The sequence below is a fragment of the Oncorhynchus kisutch genome, unplaced genomic scaffold (assembly GCF_002021735.2).
Source record: "Oncorhynchus kisutch isolate 150728-3 unplaced genomic scaffold, Okis_V2 Okis02a-Okis13b_hom, whole genome shotgun sequence".
Taxonomy (NCBI): domain Eukaryota; kingdom Metazoa; phylum Chordata; class Actinopteri; order Salmoniformes; family Salmonidae; genus Oncorhynchus; species Oncorhynchus kisutch.
In genome coordinates this window covers 11,571,125-11,596,124 of record NW_022261979.1, presented here as the reverse complement: position 1 = coordinate 11,596,124, position 25,000 = coordinate 11,571,125, and the positions used below count along the sequence as shown (strand labels likewise).

Sequence of the window (25,000 nt, the reverse complement as noted above, 5' to 3'; positions counted from 1 at the left end):
ACACCTTCATCTTCCTCTGACTGTGTGTTCAAACAGTGACTTATTTGACTGAGAAATATTCCCTTTATAGGGTCTGAAATGGCACCCTATTGCCTTTATAGGGTCTGAAATGGCACCCTATTGCCTTTATAGGGTCTGAAATGGCACCCTATTGCCTTTATAGGGTCTGAAATGGCACCCTCTATATGGTGCTCTATGCAGGCTCTGGTTAAACAAAGTGCACTATTTAGGGAATCAAAGGGCATTTCAGGACGCAACCCTAACTTTTTATTTCTCTCGATAATGATATTCATCCACACAGCGTGGGGGCTTCCAGAGGAGAACAACATGCTTTCTCTGCAATTACTTTGACTGGGTAGCTTGTAGTGTTACCTGCCTTGTTAAAAGTTTGGAAATATCTGAGCAAATGAGTGTTTTGCAAGTTGTAAGCAGACTTGTTGTAAGAATAGGGTAGAAACCTTACTCACCAGTCAGCACCCCCCGTCCCCCACCCACCCATCCTGCTATTTGTAAAATAACAAACCTGTTCCTAAGACAGAGTGAATTCAGTATGAGTGATTTGTTGTCCAGGAAGCGGGAACAGGCCAGGGTTGGAAGGGTCAGCTTAAATCTCGTTCAGAACATGAAATCTGATGTTTTCACGGTCGTTAGAGAGGGAAGCGTGGAGGTAATTTTCTAAATGTAGGCAATAACTGTTGTGATTTATCCTGGCCATGACACTTGTAATACTGTAATAACATCTAGCATGGTGCTGTGTCTCTGCTAGGAGGCAGTAACATAAATCACAATTACGTCCCAAAAAATGGCACCCTATTCCCTATATAGTGCACTACGTTTGATCTGAGCCCAACAAAAGTAGTGCACTACATAGGGAATAGGGTTCCATTTGGGACGAAGACAGACATGCTCTCTGGGTTTATGTGCTCTCTGCTGCTGCCGCATAGCATGGTACTTTACAGTTACAACCTGACTGGAGGAGTCTAGAGATGACCACAGTCCTTTACAGGTACAACCTGACTGACTGGAGGAGACTAGACATGACCACAGTCCTTTACAGATACAACCTGACTGACTGGAGGAGACTAGACATGACCACAGTCCTTTACAGATACAACCTGACTGGAGGAGACTAGACATGACCACAGTCCTTTACAGATGCTACCTGACTGGAGGAGACTAGACATGACCACAGTCCTTTACAGATACAACCTGACTGGAGGAGACTAGACATGACCACAGTCCTTTACAGATACAACCTGACTGGAGGAGACTAGACATGACCACAGTCCTTTACATTTACAACCTGACTGACTGGAGGACACTTGAAAGAGAATTACCCAAAATAATTACCAGAAAGAGATCTACCTGGAACCAAAAAGGGTTCTTTAAATGGTTCTCCTATGAGGACATCTGGACAGCCTAAGCGTGCGTGTACTATATTTTTGTTGGCTATTTGATAGGTAATATATTCAACAATAAATATTAATACAACAACTAATATGCAACAATTACAAGTTAATTAGTGATCAGAACCAAAAGTGGGAGGACAATAAACATATGCTACATTGTCTACTGTCCATTATGGCTCTAATCTGATAGTGGTAGATGTCTAGTGTCCTTCATGGTTCTAATGTGATAGTGGTAGATGTCTAGTCTCCTTTATGGCTCTAATCGAATAGTGGTAAATGTCTAGTCTCCATTATGGCTCTAATCTGATAGTGGTAGTGGGGTGGTAGATAACTAGTCTACTTTATGGCTCTAATATGATAGTGCTAGTGGGGTGGTAGATGTCTAGTCTCATTTATGGCTCTAATCTGATAGTGATAGATGTCTAGTCTCCATTATGGCTTTAATCTGATAGTGGTAGATGTCTAGTCTCATTTATGGCTCTAATCTGATAGTGGTAGATGTCTAGTCTCATTTATGACTCTGATCTGATTGTGGTGGTGGGGTGGTAGATGTCTAGTCTCATTTATGACTCTGATCTGATTGTGGTGGTGGGGTGGTAGATGTCTAGTCTCATTTATGGCTCTAATATGATAGTGATAGATGTCTAGTCTCCATTATGGCTTTAATCTGATAGTGGTGGATGTCTAGTCACCATTATGGCTCTAATCTGAAAGTGGTAGATGTCTAGTCTCCATTATGGCTCTAATATGATAGTGGTAAATGTCTAGTCTCCTTTATGACTCTGATACGATAGTGTTAGATGTCTAGTCCCCTTTATGACTCTAACATGATAGTGGTAGTGGGGTGGTAGATGCCTAGTCTACTTTATGGCTCTAATGTGATAGTGGTAGTGGGGTGGTAGATGTCTAGTCTCCATTATGTCTCTAATCTGATAGTGGTAGTGGGGTGGTAGATGTCTTATCTACTTTATGGCTCTAATCTGATAGTGGTAGTGGGGTGGTAGATGTCTAGTCTCCTTTATGGCTCTAATCTGATAGTGTTAGATGTCTAGTCTCCTTTATGACTCTAATCTGATAGTGGTAGTGGGGTGGTAGATGTCTAGTCTCCATTATGGCACTATTCTGATAGTGGTAGATGTCTAGTCTCCATTATGGCTCTAATCTGATAGTGGTAGATGTCTAGTCTACTTTATGGCTCTAATCTGACAGTGGTAGTGGGGTGGTAGATGTCTAGTCTCCTTTAAGACCTCATCCCTAACACATAGGGTTTAGACCTCATCCCTAACACATAGGGTTAAGACCTCATCCCTAACACATAGGGTTAAGACCTCATCCCTAACACATAGGGTTTAGACCTCATCCCTAACACATAGGGTTTAGACCTCATCCCTAACACATATGGTTAAGACCTCATCCTTAACACATAGGGTTAAGACCTCATCCATAACACATAGGGTTAAGACCTCATCCCTAACCAATAGTGTTAAGACCTCATCCCTAACACATAGGGTTAAGTCCTCATCCCTAACACATAGGGTTAATTCCTCATCCCTAACCCATAGGGTTAAGACCTCATCCCTAACACATAGGGTTAATAGCTCATCCCTAACATAGGGTTAATACCTCATCCCTAACACATAGGGTTAAATACCTCATCCCTAACCCATAGGGTTAAGACCTCATCCCTAACACATAGGGTTAATAGCTCATCCCTAACATAAGGTTAATACCTCATCCCTAACCCATAGGGTTAAGACCTCATCCCTAACACATAGGGTTAAGACGTTCATCCCTTCGTCCCACTGTTAAGAGGAGCCCGTAGCCTATAGCACTTCTCCATCCTGCTACCAGTGTCACAGTCACTTGAGCAGTTAATTAGCTAGATGTAATTGTTGTCTCTGTCCAGAAAGGATCTTTTTCCTGCTTAGTCATTTAATGGGACTTTAAGTCCGCCATACTCATTATGTTCTGAAGCGGGACATTATTCCCACGCTTTATTAGTCAATAAGGCCCGCGTCCCAAATGGCACCCTATTCCCTATATATATATATATGGTGCACTACATTTAACCAGAGCATCGGGTGCTATATAGGACATAGTTAATGTCTTTACCACAGGAGGTTGGTGGCACCTTAATTGGGGAGGACGGGCTCGTGCTAATGGCTGTTAATGAGTGTTTTCAATGCCATTTCCAATTCACGTCGTTCCAGCCATTATTATGAGCTGTCCTCCCCTCCGCAGCCTCCTCTGGTCTTTACAATGCAGAAGAATGAGAATATGTCACTGTGTGACACTATGGCTGGTTCCCAGAAACACTTCCATAATGTGAGTGGTCTCTACAATGTATGTGGCCTCTAGGACGGTCTCTACAATGTATGTGGTCTCTAGGATTGTCTCCATAATGTATGTGGTCTCTAGGATGGTCTCCATAATGTGTGTGGTCTCTAGGACAGTCTCTACAATGTATGTGGTCTATAGGACGGTCTCTACAATGTATTTGGTCTCTAGGATGGTCTCCATAATGTGTGTTGTCTCTAGGACAGTCTCCATAATGTGTGTGGTCTCTAGGATGGTCTCCTTAATGTGTGTGGTCTCTAGGATGGTCTCCATAATGTGTGTTGTCTCTAGGACAGTCTCCATAATATGTGTGTGGTCTCTAGGGCGGTCTCTATAATGTGTGTGGTCTTTAGGACTGTCTCTATAATATGTGTGGTCTCTAGGATGGTCTCCATAATGTGTGTGGTCTCTAGGATGGTCTCTATAATGTGTGTCGTCTCTAGGATGGTCTCCATAATGTATGTTGTCTCTAGGACAGTTTCTATAATGTGTGTTGTCTCTAGGACAGTCTCCATAATGATACAACCTGTTTTTCCCTCTTTGTCTTCTCCTCCACTCTATAATGTGTGTGGTCTCTAGGACGGTCTCTATAATGTATGTGGTCTCTAGGACAGTCTCTGTAATGTGTGTGGTCTCTAGGACAGTCTCTATAATGTGTGTGGTGTTGAGAATGGTCTCCATAATGTGTGTGGTCTCTAGGATGGTCTCCATAATGTGTGTGGTCTCTAGGATGGTCTCCATAATGTGTGTGGTCTCTAGGATGGTCTCCTTAATGTGTGTTGTCTCTAGGAAGGTCTCCACAATGTATGTGGTCTCTAGGATGGTCTCCACAATGTATGTGGTCTCTAGGACAGTTTCTATCATGTGTGTGGTCTCTAGGATGGTCTCCATAATGATACAACCTGTTTTTCCCTCTTTGTCTTCTCCTCCACTCTATAATGTGTGTGGTCTCTTGGACAGTCTCTATAATGTGTGTGGTCTCTAGGAAGGTCTCCACAATGTATGTTGTCTCTAGGACAGTTTCTATAATGTGTGTTGTCTCTAGGACAGTCTCCATAATGATACAACCTGTTTTTCCCTCTTTGTCTTCTCCTCTACTCTATAACTCTCTGGCAGGTTTTGATCTGTCTCACTGCGAGGATCCCGGGGTGCCTCAGTTTGGGTTCAAAGTCAGCGACCAGGGGCATTTCGCTGGCAGTGCCATTACGTACGGCTGTGACCAAGGTTATTCCCTGCACGGAAGTGGCATACTCAAGTGCATGACCCGAGAGAGAAGAGCGTGGGACAACCACCTCCCCTCATGCATAGGTAATCCTTCCTTGTCCCCCTCTTTCTTTCAATCTCTCTTCTCTCTCCATCTCTCTCTCTTTCTATCCATCTCCCTCCCTCCCTTCCTGTCTCTCTCTCTCTCTCGTTCTATCCATCTCTCTCTCTCGTTCTATCCCATCTCCCTCCCCCCCTCACTCCCTCCCTCCCTGTCTCTCCTGTTCTTTCTCTCTCTCTGTCTCTCTGTCTTTCTCTCTCTGTCTCTCTCTCTCTCTCTCTCTGTCTCTCTCTGTCTCTCTCTCTCTCTCTCTCTCTCTGTCTCTCTCTGTCTCTCTCTCTCTCTCTCTCTCTGTCTCTCTGTCTTTCTTTCTCTTTCTCTCTCTCTGTCTTTCTGTCTCTCTGTCTTTCTCACTCTTTCTCTCTCTCTCTGTCTCTCTGTCTTTCTCACGCTCTCTCTCTCTCCCTCCCTGCATCCTTTCTCTGGCAGCCCATATTAGTATACAGTCCAATCAGACAGTCAACATTGCTGAGCTCAGTGTTAATCTCAGGGATTTAGTCCTACATGATTTCCACTTAATTGGACTGTTGGAATAACGTTCCACTTTTCATTTAGTTGGAGAAGACAAATAGCTCTCATGTTTTGTTCAGAATAATTGATCCTTGAGAATGGGGGTGATGCCCGCTGATTCTTTATGTTAAGTGGTCTTGATGCCAGTTGGTTCGTTATGTTAAGTGGTCTTGATGCCAGTTGGTTCGTTATGTTAAGTGGTCTTCATGCCAGTTGATTCTTTATGTTAAGTGGTCTTGATGCCAGCTGATTCTTTATGTTAAGTGGTCTTGATGCCATCTGATTCTTTATGTTAAGTGGTCTTGATGCCAGCTGATTCTTTATGCTAAATGGTCGTGATGCCAGTTGGTTCTTTATGTTAAATGGTCTTGATGCCAGTTGGTTCTTTATGTTAAATGGTCTTGATGCCAGTTGGTTCTTTATGTTAAGTGGTCTTGATGCCAGTTGGTTCTTTATGTTAAGTGGTCTTGATGCCAGTTGGTTCTTTATGTTAAGTAGTCTTGATGCCAGTTGATTCTTTATGTTAAGTGGTCTTGATGCCAGTTGATTCTTTATGTTAAGTGGTCTTGATGCCAGTTGGTTATTTATGTTAAGTGGTCTTGATGCCAGTTGGTTCTTTATGTTAAGTGGTCATGATGCCAGCTGATTCTTTATGTTAAGTGGTCTTTATGCCAGTTGGTTCTTTATGTTAAGTGGTCTTGATGCCAGTTGGTTCTTTATGTTAAGTGGTCTTGATGCCAGTTGATTCTTTATGTTAAGTGGTCTTGATGCCAGTTTGGTTCTTTATGTTAAGTGGTCTTGAATGCCAGTTGATTCTTTATGTTAAGTGGTCTTGATGCCAGTTGGTTCTTTATGTTAAGTGGTCTTGATGCCAGTTGGTTCTTTATGTTAAGTGGTCGTGATGCCAGTTGGTTCGTTTATGTTAAGTGGTCTTGATGCCAGTTGGTTCTTTATGTTAAGTGGTCTTGATGCCAGTTGGTTCTTTATGTTAAGTGGTCTTGATGCCAGTTGGTTCTTTATGTTAAGTGGTCTTGATGCCAGTTGGTTCTTTATGTTAAGTGGTCTTGATGCCAGTTGGTTCTTTATGTTAAGTGGTCTTGAATGCCAGTTGGTTCTTTATGTTAAGTAGTCTTGATGGCCAGTTGGTTCTTTATGTTAAGTGGTCTTGATGCCAGTTGATTCTTTATGTTAAGTGGTCTTGATGCCAGTTGGTTCTTTATGTTAAGTGGTCTTGATCTTGATGCCAGTTGGTTCTTTATGTTAAGTAGGTCTTGATGCCAGTTGGTTCTTTATGTTAAGTGGTCTTGATGCCAGTTGGTTCTTTATGTTAAGTGGTCTTGATGCCAGTTGGTTCTTTATGTTAAGTGGTCTTGATGCCAGTTGGTTCTTTAGTTAAGTGGTCTTGATGCCAGTTGGTTCTTTATGTTAAGTGGTCTTGATGCAGTTGGTTCTTTATGTTAAGTGGTCTTGATGCCAGTTGGTTCTTTATGTTAAGTAGTCTTGATGCCAGTTGTTCTTTATGTTAAGTGGTCTTGATGCCAGTTGTTCTTTATGTTAAGTGGTCTTGATGCCAGTTGGTTCTTTATGTTAAGTGGTCTTGATGCCAGTTGGTTCGTTATGTTAAGTGGTCTTGATGCCAGTTGGTTCTTTATGTTAAGTAGTCTTGATGCCAGTTGGTTCTTTATGTTAAGTGGTCTTGATGCCAGTTGGTTCTTTATGTTAAGTGGTCTTGATGCCAGTTGGTTCTTTATGTTAAGTGGTCTTGATGCCAGTTGGTTCTTTATGTTAAGTGGTCTTGATGCCAGTTGGTTCTTTATGTTAAGTGGTCTTGATGCCAGTTGGTTCTTATGTTAAGTGTCTTGATGCCAGTTGGTTCTTTATGTTAAGTGGTCATGATGCCAGTTGGTTCTTATGTTAAGTGGTCTTGATGCCAGTTGGTTCTTTATGTTAAGTAGTCTTGATGCCAGTTGGTTCTTTATGTTAAGTGGTCTTGATGCCAGTTGGTTCTTTATGTTAAGTGGTCTTGATGCCAGCCATTTGTTTTTCATCATTAAGTAAGAGCATTGTGCTGTATTGTAGTGATTTCAAATAATTAACTCATCGCATTTGATTATTTATTTCATTTTGAAAACATTTAACTGTCTCTTTTCTTTAGTCGCTCATTGATTAATGCACGTCTTTCCAGATCATCCATTTTATTAAAAGGTTTTTGTCCATTTCCATCCTTTCCATCAGTGATCAGTGTTAGATGTTTTAGATTCCTGCATTAGGTTCAGTCCATTACGAAGGCAAGGAGGACAAACCACTGAAGTTATTCACTGCAATTAGCTTGAATCTAGCAGGTGTAGAGAAGCTGTGTATCAGCGGTGGATTGTGCTGATAGATTATGGTAAAAATGGACATAAACATTCGGCAGGTGTAGCTACAGAGTGGCTTCATAAATGGCCGCGGAGCCTTGGTTTCTCTATTTAACATGGATTTATTCAGGAATATCTCCTGTGAGCTACTACAGTATTCTTTTGTATGGCAGTGTTTTGGGTTGTTAAACAGTGGCTGGCCCTAAAGAAGCTGGAGTTAACACTTTACTGATACAAAGTCTATTATCCAGCGTGAATAAGACATCCTTTTCAACAGGGACAAGAGTTTTAGTGTATGTAAAACAGAGAGAGAGAGAGAGAGAGAGAGAGAGAGAGAGAGAGAGAGAGCGAGAGAGAGAGAGAGAGAGAGAGAGAGAGAGAGNAGAGAGAGAGAGAGAGAGAGAGACAGAGAGAGAGAGACAGAGAGACAGAGAGAGAGAGACAGAGAGAGAGAGACAGAGAGACAGAGAGAGAGAGAGAGAGAGAGAGACACAGAGAGACAGACACACAGAGAGAGAGAGAGAGAGAGAGAGATGAGAAGAGAGAGACGAGAGGAGAGAGAGACCACACACAGAGAGAGAGAGAGAGAGAGAGAGAGAGAGAGAGACAGAGAGAGAGAGGAAACGAGAGATAGAGAGAGGAGAGAGACCGAGAGACACAGAGAGAGAGAGAGAGACAGAGAGAGAGAGAGACACAGAGAGAGAGACACAGAGAGAGAGAGAGAGACCACCACAGAGAGAGAGAGAGCTAGACAGAGAGATAGAGAGAGACAGAGAGACAGAGAGAGAGAGAGAGAGAGGAGAGAGACACAGAGAGAACAGACACACAGAGAGAGAGAGAGAGAGAGAGAGAGAGAGAGAGACCAACACACAGAGAGAGAGAGAGAGGAGAGAGAGAGAGAGAGAGAGAGAAACGAGAGATAGAGAGAGAGAGACCGAGAGCCACAGAGAGAGAGAGAGAGACAGAGAGAGGAGAGAGACACAGAGAGAGAGAGAGACACAGAGAGAGAGACACAGAGAGAAGAGAGACAGAGAGAGAGAGACACAGAGAGAGAGAGAGAGAGAGAGAGAGACAGAGAGAGACAGAGAGAGAGAAACACGAGAGAGGAGAGAAACACGAGAGAGGGAAACATGAGAGAGAGACAAACGAGAGAGAAAGAGTGAGTGAGTGAGAGAGAGAGAGAGAGAGACAGAGAGAGAAATGAGAGATAGAGAGAGAGAGACCGAGAGACACAGAGAGAGAGAGAAACGAGAGAGAGAGAGAGAGAAACGAGAGAGATAGAGACGAGAGAGATAAACGAGAAAGATAGAGACGAGAGAGAGTGAGAGACCATACAGAAAGACAGTAGAGGATTCTTGCGTATGCAGTGTTTTGGTTGTTAAACAGTGTCTGGGCTAAAGAGCAGGAGCTAACACAGTTTTAACAGGAAGTCTTTTATCCATCTTGAATAACAAATCATTTTCAACAGGTACAGAGAGTTTACTGTATGTAAAACAGAGAGCGATAGAGCTTCAGAGAGAGAGAGAGAGCGATAGAGCTTCAGAGAGAGAGAGAGAGAGAGCGATTAGAGCTTCAGAGAGAGAGAGAGCGATAGAGCTTCAGAGAGAGAGAGAGAGAGAGAGTGATAGAGCTTCAGAGAGAGAGAGCGATAGAGCTTCAGAGAGAGAGAGAGCGATAGAGCTTCAGAGAGAGAAAGAGAGAGAGAGCGATAGAGCTTCAGAGAGAGAGAGCGATAGAGCTTCAGAGAGAGAGAGAGCGATAGAGCTTCAGAGAGAGAGAGAGAGAGAGCGATAGAGCTTCAGAGAGAGAGAGCGATAGAGTTTCAGAGATAGAGAGCGATAGAGCTTCAGAGAGAGAGAGCGATAGAGCTTCAGAGAGAGAGAGAGCGATAGAGCTTCAGAGAGAGAGAGAGAGAGAGCGATAGAGTTTCAGAGAGAGAGAGAGAGAGAGAGACAGAAACACACACGAGAGAGGGACTGCTAATTATCAAAATCCAGAAAAGAGCTGTTAAATTCTACAACCACCTAAAAGGAAGCGATTCACTAACCTTCCATAACAAGCCATCACCTACAGAGAGATGAACCTGGAGAAGAGTCCCCTAAGCAAGCTGGTCCTGGGGCTCTGTTCACAAACACAAACACACACTACAGAACCCCAGGACAGCAGCACAATTAGACCCAACCAAATCATGAGAAAACAAAAAGATAATTACTTGACACATTGGAAAGAATTAACAAAAAAACAGAGCAAACTAGAATGCTATTTGGCCCTAAACAGAGAGTACACAGCGGCAGAATACCTGACCACTGTGACTGACCCAAAATTAAGGAAAGCTTTGACTATGTACAGACTCAGTGAGCATAGCCTTGCTATTGAGAAAGGCTGCCGTAGGCAGACATGGCTCTCAAGAGAAGACAGGCTATGTGCTCACTGCCCACAAAATGAGGTGGAAACTGAGCTGCACTTCCTAACCTCCTGCCCAATGTATGACCATATTAGAGAGACATATTTCCCTCAGATTACACAGATCCACAAAGAATTCGAAAACAAATCCAATTTTGAAAAACTCCCGTATCTACTGGGTGAAATTCCACAGTGTGCCATCACAGCAGCAAGATTTATAGATCTGTTGTTAGATCAGATAGATAGATAGTTAGATCTGTTGTTAGATCAGATAGATAGATAGTTAGATCTGTTGTTAGATCAGATAGATAGATAGTTAGATCTGTTGTTAGATCAGATAGATAGATAGTTAGATCTGTTGTTAGATCAGATAGATAGATAGTTAGATCTGTTGTTAGATCAGATAGATAGATAGTTAGATCTGTTGTTAGATCAGATAGATAGATAGTTAGATCTGTTGTTAGATCAGATAGATAGTTAGATCTGTTGTTAGATCAGATAGATAGATAGTTAGATCTGTTGTTAGATCAGATAGATAGATAGTTAGATCTGTTGTTAGATCAGATAGATAGATAGTTAGATCTGTTGTTAGATCAGATAGATAGATAGTTAGATCTGTTATTAGATCAGATAGATAGATAGTTAGATCTGTTGTTAGATCAGATAGATAGATAGTTAGATCTGTTGTTAGATCAGATAGATAGATAGTTAGATCTGTTGTTAGATCAGATAGATAGACAGTTAGATCTGTTGTTAGATCAGATAGATAGATAGTTAGATCTGTTGTTAGATCAGATAGATAGATAGTTAGATCTGTTGTTAGATAGATAGATAGATAGTTAGATCTGTTGTTAGATAGATAGATAGTTAGATCTGTTGTTAGATAGATAGATAGATAGATAGATAGATAGATCTGTTGTTAGATAGATAGATAGATAGATCTGTTGTTAGATAGATAGACAGTTAGATTATGTAATTTATACTTTAATGAAGTGTGGATAGTTTGTTAGCGATATTGATGGCTGATGATAACCAGGACAATAGCTGAGAAATTCAAATGTGCAGTGTTGAGTCTCTCTCCCACAGACCAGGACCAGACACATATATTTTCTGGACAGTCTGTTAAAGGTAATTCATGGTGCCATTAAGAGGCTTAATTTAGGCATTTCTAAGTACTTTAGGTACTCTGTCTACTCCATACCATTCCATTACCAGGTACAAGGAGAAAGGGGCTTGACACCATTCCATTACCAGGTACAAGGAGAAAGGGGCTTGACACCATTCCATTACCAGGTACAAGGAGAAAGGGGCTTGACACCATTCCATTACCAGGTACAAGGAGAAAGGGGCTTGACACCATTCCATTACCAGGTACAAGGAGAAAGGGGCTTGACACCATTCCATTACCAGGTACAAGGAGAAAGGGGCTTGACACCATTCCATTACCAGGTACAAGGAGAAAGGAGCTTGACACCATTCCATTACCAGGTACAAGGAGAAAGGGGCTTGACACCATTCCATTACCAGGTACAAGGAGAAAGGGGCTTGACACCATTCCATTACCAGGTACAAGGAGAAAGGGGCTTGACACCATTCCATACCAGGTACAAGGAGAAAGGGGCTTGACACCATTCCATTACCAGGTACAAGGAGAAAGGGGCTTGACACCATTCCATTACCAGGTACAAGGAGAAAGGGGCTTGACCCCATTCCATTACCAGACACAAGGAGAAAGGGGCTTGACACCATTCCATTACCAGGTACTAGGAGAAAGGGGCTTGACACCATTCCAGTACCAGGTACAAGGAGAAAGGGGCTTGACACCATTCCATTAACAGGTACAAGGAGAAAGGGGCTTGACACCATTCCATTACCAGGTACAAGGAGAAAGGGGCTTGACACCATTCCATTACCTGGTACAAGGAGAAAGGGGCTTGACACCATTCCATTACCAGGTACAAGGAGAAAGGGGCTTGACACCATTCCATTACCAGGTACAAGGAGAAAGGGGCTTGACACCATTCCATTACCAGGTACAAGGAGAAAGGGGCTTGACACCATTCCATTACCAGGTACAAGGAGAAAGGGGCTTCACACCATTCCATTACCAGGTACAAGGAGAAAGGGGCTTGACACCATTCCATTACCAGGTACAAGGAGAAAGGGGCTTGACACCATTCCATTACCAGGTACAAGGAGAAAGGGGCTTGACACCATTCCATTACCAGGTACAAGGAGAAAGTGGCTTGACACCATTCCATTACCAGACACAAGGAGAAAGGGGCTTGACACCATTCCATTACCAGGTACACGGAGAAAGGGGCTTGACACCATTCCATTACCAGGTACAAGGAGAAAGGGTCTTGACACCATTCCATTACCAGGTACACGGAGAAAGGGGCTTGACACCATTCCATTACCAGGTACAAGGAGAAAGGGTCTTGACACCATTCCATTACCAGGTACACGGAGAAAGGGGCTTGACACCATTCCATTACCAGGTACAAGGAGAAAGGGGCTTGACACCATTCCATTACCAGGTACAAGGAGAAAGGGGCTTGACACCATTCCATTACCAGGTACAAGGAGAAAGGGGCTTGATACCATTCCATTACCAGGTACAATGAGAAAGGGGCTTGAAACCATTCCATTACCAGGTACAAGGAGAAAGGGGCTTGACACCATTCCATTACCAGGTACAAGGAGAAAGGGGCTTGACACCATTCCATTACCAGGTACAAGGAGAAAGGAGCTTGACACCAATTCCATTACCAGGTACAAGGAGAAAGGGGCTTGACACCATTCCATTACCAGGTACAAGGAGAAAGGGGCTTGACACCATTCCATTACCAGGTACAAGGAGAAAGGGGCTTGACACCATTCCATTACCAGGTACAAGGAGAAAGGGGCTTGACACCATTCCATTACCAGGTACAAGGAGAAAAGGGCTTGACACCATTCCATTACCAGGTACAAGGAGAAAGGGGCTTCACACCATTCCATTACCAGGTACAAGGAGAAAGGGGCTTGACACCATTCCATTACCAGGTACAAGGAGAAAGGGGCTTGACACCATTCCATTACCAGGTACAAGGAGAAAGGGGCTTGACACCATTCCATTACCAGGTACAAGGAGAAAGGAGCTTGACACCATTCCATTACCAGGTACAAGGAGAAAGGGGCTTGACACCATTCCATTACCAGGTACAAGGAGAAAGGGGCTTGACACCATTCCATTACCAGGTACAAGGAGAAAGGGGCTTGACACCATTCCATTACCAGGTACAAGGAGAAAGGGGCTTGACACCATTCCATTACCAGGTACAAGGAGAAAGGGGCTTGACACCATTCCATTACCAGGTACAAGGAGAAAGGGGCTTGACACCATTCCATTACCAGGTACAAGGAGAAAGGGGCTTGACACCATTCCATTACCAGGTACAAGGAGAAAGGGGCTTGACACCATTCCATTACCAGGTACAAGGAGAAAGGGACTTGACACCATTCCATTACCAGGTACAAGGAGAAAGGGGCTTGACACCATTCCATTACCAGACACAAGGAGAAAGGGGCTTGACACCATTCCATTACCAGGTACTAGGAGAAAAGGGCTTGACACCATTCCAGTACCAGGTACAAGGAGAAAGGGGCTTGACACCATTCCATTAACAGGTACAAGGAGAAAGGGGCTTGACACCATTCCATTACCAGGTACAAGGAGAAAGGGGCTTGACACCATTCCATTACCTGGTACAAGGAGAAAGGGGCTTGACACCATTCCATTACCAGGTACAAGGAGAAAGGGGCTTGACACCATTCCATTACCAGGTACAAGGAGAAAGGGGCTTGACACCATTCCATTACCAGGTACAAGGAGAAAGGGGCTTGACACCATTCCATTACCAGGTACAAGGAGAAAGGGGCTTGACACCATTCCATTACCAGGTACAAGGAGAAAGGGGCTTGACACCATTCCATTACCAGGTACAAGGAGAAAGGGGCTTGACACCATTCCATTACCAGGTACAAGGAGAAAGGGGCTTGACACCATTCCATTACCAGGTACAAGGAGAAAGGGGCTTGACACCATTCCATTACCAGGTACAAGGAGAAAGGGGCTTGACACCATTCCATTACCAGGTACAAGGAGAAAGGAGCTTGACACCATTCCATTACCAGGTACAAGGAGAAAGGGGCTTTACTCTAGGATTTACTAACCGCTAGTCATTTGTATTCAGATCTCTATTCTGTTTTTTTGTATTCTTCGTGTTGAATAACTGGGAATAGTCTGATTTGACAAGTCTGGCAGTTGTGTATGCATGTATTTCTTTAACACATTTTCCCTCAAGGGAACTGTTCTGTTGTTTAGATGTTGGATGTTGACAAGGTCGGATGACCTGTTAGTGACCTGTTTTTTGGTGTGTGTTTCGGTGTGTGTGTGTTTCTGTGTGTGTGTGTTTCTGTGTGTGTGTGTGTTTCTGTGTGTGTGTGCCTCCAGCGGAGTGTGGCGGTAGGTTCAAAGGTGAGTCTACAGGCCGCATCCTGTCTCCTGGATATCCCTTTCCTTACGACAACAACCTGCGCTGTACCTGGACCATCACTGTCAACTCTGGCAACATCGTCAGGTAGCTACTTCAAATATAGAATTGGAATCGGATATCAACTTTTTTTTTTTACCACAAAATGAATAGGCAAAATGGGGTACCCTTGTCTGGTACCATACAGAACCATTTCTATATTAATGTATTACAAAACAGTCCTTGCTGTTGTTTCAGATAACATCTTGGTTAACATCTTGGTTAACATCTTGGTTAACATCTTGGTTAACATCTTGGTTAACATCTTGTTTCACATCTTGGTTAACATCTTGGTTAACATCTTGGTTAACATCTTGTTTCACATCTTGGTTAACATCTTGGTTAACATCTTGGTTAACATCTTGTTTCACATCTTGGTTAACATCTTGGTTAACATCTTGGTTAACATCTTGTTTCACATCTTGGTTAACATCTTGGTTAACATCTTGGTTAACATCTTGGTTAACATCTTGTCAAATATTTACTTACTTTTATCATTAAATTATGATTCATAATACACAGTTTGGTAATTGGCTTTGGAGGTATGTACGCATCAGAGTTCCCTTAGCTGGTAAATGGCTTTGGAGGTATGTACGCATCAGAGCGGTAATTGGCTTTGGAGGTATGTACGCATCAGAGTTTCCCCTTAGCTGGTAATTGGCTTTGGAGGTATGTACGCATCAGAGTTTCCCTTAGCTGGTAATTGGCTTTGGAAGTATGTACGCATCAGAGTTTCCTTAGCCGGTAATTGGCTTTGGAGGTATGTACGCATCAGAGTTTCCTTAGCTGGTAATTGGCTTTGGAGGTATGTACGCATCAGAGTTTCCTTAGCTGGTAATTGGCTTTGGAGGTATGTACGCATCAGAGTTTCCTTAGCTGGTAATTGGCTTTGGAGGTATCTACGAATCAGAGTTTCCTTAGCTGGTAATTGGCTTTGGAGGTATGTACGCATCAGAGTTTCCCTTAGCTGGTAATTGGCTTTGGAGGTATGTACGCATCAGAGTTTCCTTAGCCGGTAATTGGCTTTGGAGGTATGTACGCATCAGAGTTTCCTTAGCTGGTAATTGGCTTTGGAGGTATGTACGCATCAGAGTTTCCTTAGCCGGTAATTGGCTTTGGAGGTATGTACGCATCAGAGTTTCCCTTAGCCGGTAATTGGCTTTGGAGGTATGTACGCATCAGAGTTTCCCTTAGCCGGTAATTGGCTTTGGAGGTATGTACGCATCAGAGTTTCCTTAGCTGGTAATTGGCTTTGGAGGTATGTACGCATCAGAGTTTCCTTAGCCGGTAATTGGCTTTGGAGGTATGTACGCATCAGAGTTTCCCTTAGCCGGTAATTGGCTTTGGAGGTATGTACGCATCAGAGTTTCCTTAGCTGGTAATTGGCTTTGCAGGTATGTACGCATCAGAGTTTCCTTAGCTGGTAATTGGCTTTGGAGGTATGTACGCATCAGAGTTTCCTTAGCCGGTAATTGGCTTTGGAGGTATGTACGCATCAGAGTTTCCCTTAGCCGGTAATTGGCTTTGGAGGTATGTACGCATCAGAGTTTCCTTAGCCGGTAATTGGCTTTGCAGGTATGTACGCATCAGAGTTTCCCTTAGCCGGTAATTGGCTTTGCAGGTATGTACGCATCAGAGTTTCCCTTAGCTGGTAATTGGCTTTGGAGGTATGTACGCAACAGAGTTTCCCTTAGCTGGTAATTGGCTTTGGAGGTATGTACGCATCAGAGTTTCCTTAGCTGGTAATTGGCTTTGGAGGTATGTACGCATCAGAGTTTCCCTTAGCTGGTAATTGGCTTTGGAAGTATGTACGCATCAGAGTTTCCCCTTAGCTGGTAATTGGCTTTGGAGGTATGTACGCATCAGAGTTTCCCTTAGCTGGTAATTGGCTTTGGAGGTATGTACGCATCAGAGTTTCCCTTAGCCGGTAATTGGCTTTGGAGGTATGTACGCATCAGAGTTTCCTTAGCTGGTAATTGGCTTTGGAGGTATGTACGCAACAGAGTTTCCTTAGCTGGTAATTGGCTTTGGAGGTATGTACGCATCAGAGTTTCCTTAGCTGGTAATTGGCTTTGGAGGTATGTACGCATCAGAGTTTCCCTTAGCTGGTAATTGGCTTTGGAGGTATGTACGCATCAGAGTTTCCTTAGCCGGTAATTGGCTTTGGAGGTATGTACGCATCAGAGTTTCCCTTAGCTGGTAATTGGCTTTGGAGGTATGTACGCATCAGAGTTTCCTTAGCTGGTAATTGGCTTTGGAGGTATGTACGCACCAGAGTTTCCTTAGCTGGTAATTGCCGGCTTTTGACCGGTAAAAACATATAAAAAGCCGATAAATAAAATTGTTGCCAAATTGAGTGGAAGAAAAAACAATCCCATTGCAAAACAATGCTTTTTATTCAATGTTGGAAATGTCAGTCGATGGAAATACATTTGACCGTCATGTTTATCGGTCTATAGGTTAATTTGCAATATTTTGTACAATTAAATTGGGTCGTGTGTATTTTTTTCATTAGTCATCATGTATCTTCTTTATCACATGAGCACAGCATACAGAGCATAAAGACTTCTCCAGGTCCTGCAGTTCCTCAGCTCGTTGCTCCTGGTAATATCCCACTGTAGAAATACTCAGTTATTTTATAAAGACTTCTCCAGGTCCTGCAGCTCCTCAGCTCGTTGCTCCTGGTAATATCCCACTGTAGAAATACTCAGTTATTTTATAAAGACTTCTCCAGGTCCTGCAGCTCCTCAGCTCGTTGCTCCTGGTAATATCCCACTGTAGAAACACTCAGTTATTTTATAAAGACTTCTCCAGGTCCTGCAGCTCCTCAGCTCGTTGCTCCTGGTAATATCCCACTGTAGAAACACTCAGTTATTTTATAAAGACTTCTCCAGGTCCTGCAGTTCCTCAGCTCGTTGCTCCTGGTAATATCCCACTGTAGAAACACTCAGTTATTTTATAAAGACTTCTCCAGGTCCTGCAGCTCCTCAGCTCGTTGCTCCTGGTAATATCCCACCGTAGAAACACTCAGACAGTTATTTTATAAAGACTTCTCCAGGTCCTGCAGCTCCTCAGCTCGTTGCTCCTGGTAATATCCCACTGTAGAAACACTCAGTTATTTTATAAAGACTTCTCCAGGTCCTGCAGCTCCTCATCTCATTGCTCCTGGTAATATCCCACTGTAGAAACACTCAGTTATTTTATAAAGACTTCTCCAGGTCCTGCAGCTCCTCAGCTCGTTGCTCCTGGTAATATCCCACCGTAGAAACACTCAGACAGTTATTTTATAAAGACTTCTCCAGGTCCTGCAGCTCCTCAGCTCGTTGCTCCTGGTAATATCCCACTGTAGAAACACTCAGTTATTTTATAAAGACTTCTCCAGGTCCTGCAGCTCCTCAGCTCGTTGCTCCTGGTAATATCCCACTGTAGAAACACTCAGACAGTTATTTTATAAAGACTTCTCCAGGTCCTGCAGTTCCTCAGCTCGTTGCTCCTGGTAATATCCCACCATAGAAACACTCAGTTATTTTATAAAGACTTCTCCAGGTCCTGCAGCTCCTCAGCTCGTTGCTCCTGGTAATATCCCACCATAGAAACACTCAGTTATTTTATAAAGACTTCTCCAGGTCCTGCAGCTCCTCAGCTCGTTGCTCCTGGTAATATCCCACCATAGAAACACTCAGTTATTTTATAAAGACTTCTCCAGGTCCTGCAGCTCCTCAGCTCGTTGCTCCTGGTAATATCCCACCATAGAAACACTCAGTTATTTTATAAAGACTTCTCCAGGTCCTGCAGCTCCTCAGCTCGTTGCTCCTGGTAATATCCCACCATAGAAACACTCTGTTATTTTATAAAGACTTCTCCAGGTCCTGTAGCTCCTCAGCTCGTTGCTCCTGGTAATATCCCACCATAGAAACACTCAGTTATTTTATAAAGACTTCTCCAGGTCCTGCAGCTCCTCAGCTCGTTGCTCCTGGTAATATCCCACCGTAGAAACACTCAGTTATTTTATAAAGACTTCTCCAGGTCCTGCAGCTCCTCAGCTCGTTGCTCCTGGTAATATCCCACCATAGAAACACTCTGTTATTTTATAAAGACTTCTCCAGGTCCTGTAGCTCCTCAGCTCGTTGCTCCTGGTAATATCCCACCATAGAAACACTCTGTTATTTTATAAAGACTTCTCCAGGTCCTGCAGCTCCTCAGCTCGTTGCTCCTGGTAATATCCCACCATAGAAACACTCTGTTATTTTATAAAGACTTCCTCATATGCCGTTGAAACCAACATTTCTTTCCTGTTCTATTGGTTTTTATATAAAAACATTTCTTTCAATTGTCCAGAAAGTCAAAGGCACAATCCTTCAGTCATATTAGCAACCCGTCTTAGTTGATGCATCTTTAGGTTCCCCGCCTCTTTCTAAGTTTCTAACTGAGATCTCTGTCACATTTGAAACCGTTCGCATCAGGGTGCACCGTTTAGAATTGTGTTTTCCCCACGAATTGCATTTTGGGAAAATGTTTGAAAGTGATGTTTTATTGGGCAGCTTTCATGACAGGAAGTTACACGTTCTATGAAGATGAATTACCATAATCTAAATCTGATTTCTGTCAGTCTGAGCACCGTGTGGTGGACACCCTAATGGGTTACGCAAACCAAATGGCTATGGGTCAGATAATTTACTAAAAATAGCCGTTAAATTAAAATATTCCTAGTCATCTTGTCCGGCGGCACATTTTGCATAACGAAAACCCTGGTACTCATCTACCTTTTTTTACCATGAAATGAAAAATGAAGAAAAAAAATGGGGCGTCCTTCTCTGGTATCTCACATATCAATGCCTTACAAAACATAGCCTTCTGCATTTCCAGATATTGTTAATGTGTTAATGCTTTCTCAGAACCATGTAATTAAAGATTCAGAATACACAGTTGGTGACTGCCTGTAGAGGTACTGTAGTTTCTCTACTCATTTCGGTCGCTGCCTGACTGTGGAGTTGGTTTGTCTAATCAGATCCCAATCCTTCCCAACTAGCCCTCCAGTTCCTGGCACCAGTCGAAGGGAAGATGTGAATAGTTTTCAGTTGGTTTGTCCTGCCAGACACTTGGTGATAGAATAAACAGAAAATGCACACAACCTCAAGCGAATACAGATAGAATATGAATAATTTATGATTTGAAATTGGTGTTGTCTTGGCCAAAATCTGGTTAGTTTTTTTAATCCGATTTATTAAATCCCATCCTCCCTAAGCCTCCAGTTCCTGGCGTTCGACACAGAGGCATCTCACGACATCCTGGAGGTTTGGGACGGACCAGCAGAAAATGAGATGTCTCTGAGGGAGGTGTCTGGCTCCCTGCTCCCCGAGGGGATACACAGCACCCTCAACGTCGTCACTGTTCAGTTCCAGACTGACTTCTACATCACCAAGTCTGGCTTCGCCATCGACTTCTCAAGTGAGTGTTTCAAGAAGAATACCTTTCAGTTTCTTGAGTGACAATAAAGAAGAGCATTTATTGATTCTATTTACTTTCAACTCTGTAATATCTGGTCTCATATGAACTGGGAAGCTAACGGGTCTCATATGAACTGGGAAGCCAACGGGTCTCATATGAACTGGGAAGCTAACGGGTCTCATAAGAACTGGGAAGCTAACGGGTCTCATATGAACTGGGAAGCTAACTGGTCTCATATGAACTGGGAAGCTAACGGGTATCATATGAACTGGGAAGCTAACGGGTCTCATATGAACTGGGAAGCTAACGGGTCTCATATGAACTGGGAAGCTAACGGGTCTCATATGAACTGGGAAGCTAACTGGTCTCATATGAACTGGGAAGCTAACTGGTCTCATATGAACTGGGAAGCTAACGGGTCTCATATGAACTGGGAAGCTAACTGGTCTCATATGAACTGGGAAGCTAACGGGTCTCATATGAACTGGGAAGCTAACGGGTCTCATATGAACTGGGAAGCTAACTGGTCTCATATGAACTGGGAAGCTAACGGGTCTCATATGAACTGGGAAGCTAACTGGTCTCATATGAACTGGGAAGCTAACTGGTCTCATATGAACTGGGAAGCTAACGGGTCTCATATGAACTGGGAAGCTAACTGGTCTCATATGAACTGGGATGCTAACGGGTCTCATATGAACTGGGATGCTAACGGGTCTCATATGAACTGGGAAGCTAACGGGTCTCATATGAACTGGGAAGCTCACGGGTCTCATATGAACTGGGAAGCTAACGGGTCTCATATGAACTGGGAAGCTAACGGGTCTCATATGAACTGGGAAGCTAACGGGTCTCATATGAACTGGGAAGCTAACTGGTCTCATATGAACTGGGATGCTAACGGGTCTCATATGAACTGGGAAGCTAACGGGTCTCATATGAACTGGGAGGCTAACGGGTCTCATATGAACTGGGAAGCTAACTGGTCTCATATGAACTGGGAAGCTAACGGGTCTCATATGAACTGGGAAGCTAACGGGTCTCATATGAACTGGGAAGCTAACGGGTCTCATATGAACTGGGAAGCCAACGGGTCTCATATGAACTGGGAAGCTAACGGGTCTCATATGAACTGGGAAGCTAACGGGTCTCATATGAACTGGGAAGCTAACGGGTCTCATATGAACTGGGAAGCTAACTGGTCTCATATGAACTGGGAAGCTAACTGGTCTCATATGAACTGGGAAGCTAACGGGTCTCATATGAACTGGGAAGCTAACGGGTCTCATATGAACTGGGAAGCTAACGGGTCTCATATGAACTGGGAAGCTAACGGGTCTCATATGAACTGGGAAGCTAACTGGTCTCATATGAACTGGGAAGCTAACTGGTCTCATATGAACTGGGAAGCTAACGGGTCTCATATGAACTGGGAAGCCAACGGGTCTCATATGAACTGGGAAGCTAACTGGTCTCATATGAACTGGGAAGCTAACGGGTCTCATATGAACTGGGAAGCTAACGGGTCTCATATGAACTGGGAAGCTAACGGGTCTCATATGAACTGGGAAGCTAACGGGTCTCATATGAACTGGGAAGCTAACGGGTCTCATATGAACTGGGAAGCTAACGGGTCTCATATGAACTGGGAAGCTAACGGGTCTCATATGAACTGGGAAGCCAACGGGTCTCATATGAACTGGGAAGCTAACGGGTCTCATATGAACTGGGAAGCTAACTGGTCTCATATGAACTGGGAAGCTAACTGGTCTCATATGAACTGGGAAGCCAACGGGTCTCATATGAACTGGGAGGCTAACAGGTCTCATATGAACTGGGAAGCTAACGGGTCTCATATGAACTGGGAAGCTAACGGGTCTCATATGAACTGGGAAGCTAACGGGTCTCATATGAACTGGGAAGCTAACGGGTCTCATATGAACTGGGAAGCTAACGGGTCTCATATGAACTGGGAAGCTAACGGGTCTCATATGAACTGGGAAGCCAATGGGTCTCATATGAACTGGGAAGCTAACGGGTCTCATATGAACTGGGAAGCTAACGGGTCTCATATGAACTGGGAAGCTAACGGGTCTCATATGAACTGGGAAGCCAACGGGTCTCATATGAACTGGGATGCTAACGGGTCTCATATGAACTGGGAAGCTAACGGGTCTCATATGAAATGGGAAGCTAACGGGTCTCATATGAACTGGGAAGCTAACGGGTCTCATATGAACTGGGAAGCTAACTGGTCTCATATGAACTGGGAAGCTAACGGGTCTCATATGAACTGGGAAGCTAACGGGTCTCATATGAACTGGGAAGCTAACTGGTCTCATATGAACTGGGAAGCTAACTGGTCTCATATGAACTGGGAAGCTAACGGGTCTCATATGAACTGGGAAGCTAACGGGTCTCATATGAACTGAGAAGCTCACGGGTCTCATATGAACTGGGAAGCTAACGGGTCTCATATGAACTGGGAAGCTAACGGGTCTCATATGAACTGGGAAGCTAACGGGTCTCATATGAACTGGGAAGCTCACGGGTCTCATATGAACTGGGAAGCTAACGGGTCTCATATGAACTGGGAAGCCAATGGGTCTCATATGAACTGGGAGGCTAACGGGTCTCATATGAACTGGGAAGCTAACGGGTCTGTCTGCTGTGTGTCCTTCAACTGTTGCGCAACGTCATGTCTGCCGTGTGTCTCCAGGTTCAGTGGCGACAGCCTGCAGAGATCCAGGCCTGCCTATGAACGGCAGTCGTCACGGAGATGGGAGAGAACCAGATGATACAGTGACCTTCTCCTGTGATCCAGGATATGAGCTGCAGGGAGAGAGCAAGATCACCTGCATCCAAGTGGACAACAGATACTACTGGCAGCCCAGCCCTCCCAGCTGTATTGGTGAGGATTTACTACTACACTATACTGATCTATACTATACTATACTACTAGCAGCCCAGCCCTCCCAGCTGCATTGGTGAGGATATACTACTGTACTGATCTATACTATACTGATCTATACTATACTATACTACTGGCAGCCCAGCCCTCCCAGCTGCATTGGTGAGGCTTTACTACTGTACTGATCTATACTATACCGATCTATACTATACTATACTGTACTGTGCTGTACTCTACTGTACTGTACTATCCTGTACTTATATATACTATACCGTACTATACTGTACTATACTACAATATACTGTATTATAGCATACTATAGTATAATATACTATACTATGCTATGCTATGCTATAATATACTATACTATGCTATACTACTGGCAGACTATCCCACCCAGATGTATTGGTGGGGCTGTATATGAAATATAGCTTGTTTATCAGCCCTCTATCTGTATTGGTGGGGCTGTATATGAAATATAGCTGGTTTATCAGCCATCCATCTGTATTGGTGGGGCTGTATATGAAATATAGCTGGTTTATCAGCCCTCTATCTGTATTGGTGGGGCTGTATATGAAATATAGCTGGTTTATCAGCCATCCATCTGTATTGGTGGGGCTGTATATGAAATATAGCTGGTTTATCAGCCGTCCATCTGTATTGGTGGGGCTGTATATGAAATATAGCTGGTTTATCAGCCGTCCATCTGTATTGGTGGGGCTGTATATGAAATATAGCTGGTTTATCAGCCCTTCCATCTGTATTGGTGGGGCTGTATATGAAATATAGCTGGTTTATCAGCCGTCCATCTGTATTGGTGGGGCTGTGCATTATACGCTAAAAGGAATATATCTGTGGTTGTTCTGTTTGCATCGTCAGGGGTTTCAAAGACAGGCTCCTAGGAACTGAACGAGGGGTTATTCCGTTTAACACTACAGCGAGAGTTATTCTGTCCTCAGGCTGTATCAGCGAGCCTCTTAAACGCCAGGTCTTACTTGTAAAAGAGGTCTTCTGACCTCACTGGGACTTCCTGGATAAATCAAATAAAACATCTATGATAACAATATATATATATATATATATACTACTAGGAATATAACTGTGTTTATTCTGCGAAGCTTTCTGCAATAGTGGGGCATTAAAAGGTCATTTTTCAACCCCGTTTTGGTGGATATAACAGGGGTCAGTCTGTATAACAGGGGTCAGTCTGTATAACAGGGGTCAGTCTGTATAACAGGGGTCAGTCTGTATAACAGGGGTCAGTCTGTATAACAGGGGTCAGTCTGTATAACAGTCTGTATAACAGGGGTCAGTCTGTATAACCGGGGTCAGTCTGTATAACAGGGGTCAGTCTGTATAACAGGGGTCAGTCTGTATAACAGGGGTCAGTCTGTATAACAGTCTGTATAACAGGGGTCAGTCTGTATAACAGGGGTCAGTCTGTATAACAGGGGTCAGTCTGTATAACATGGGTCAGTCTGTATAACAGTCTGTATAACAGGGGTCAGTCTGTATAACAGGGGTCAGTCTGTATAACAGTCTGTATAACAGGGGTCAGTCTGTATAACAGGGGTCAGTCTGTATAACAGGGGTCAGTCTGTATAACCGGGGTCAGTCTGTATAACAGGGGTCAGTCTGTATAACAGGGGTCAGTCTGTATAACAGGGGTCAGTCTGTATAACCGGGGTCAGTCTGTATAACCGGGGTCAGTCTGTATAACAGGG

The 25,000-nt window shown here is 43.6% G+C and overlaps 1 protein-coding gene across 1 annotated transcript in view; it reads left to right on the top strand.

The window, feature by feature from the left end:
- The window catches only part of LOC116359260 (CUB and sushi domain-containing protein 3-like), a 547,528-nt gene that overhangs the window by 208,203 nt on the left and 314,325 nt on the right, over positions 1–25,000 (top strand). The window contains 4 exon segments of the mRNA XM_031811826.1: positions 4,863–5,054; positions 14,839–14,965; positions 20,163–20,365; positions 23,085–23,276. Coding sequence (XP_031667686.1) covers positions 4,863–5,054; positions 14,839–14,965; positions 20,163–20,365; positions 23,085–23,276 — 714 coding nt within the window.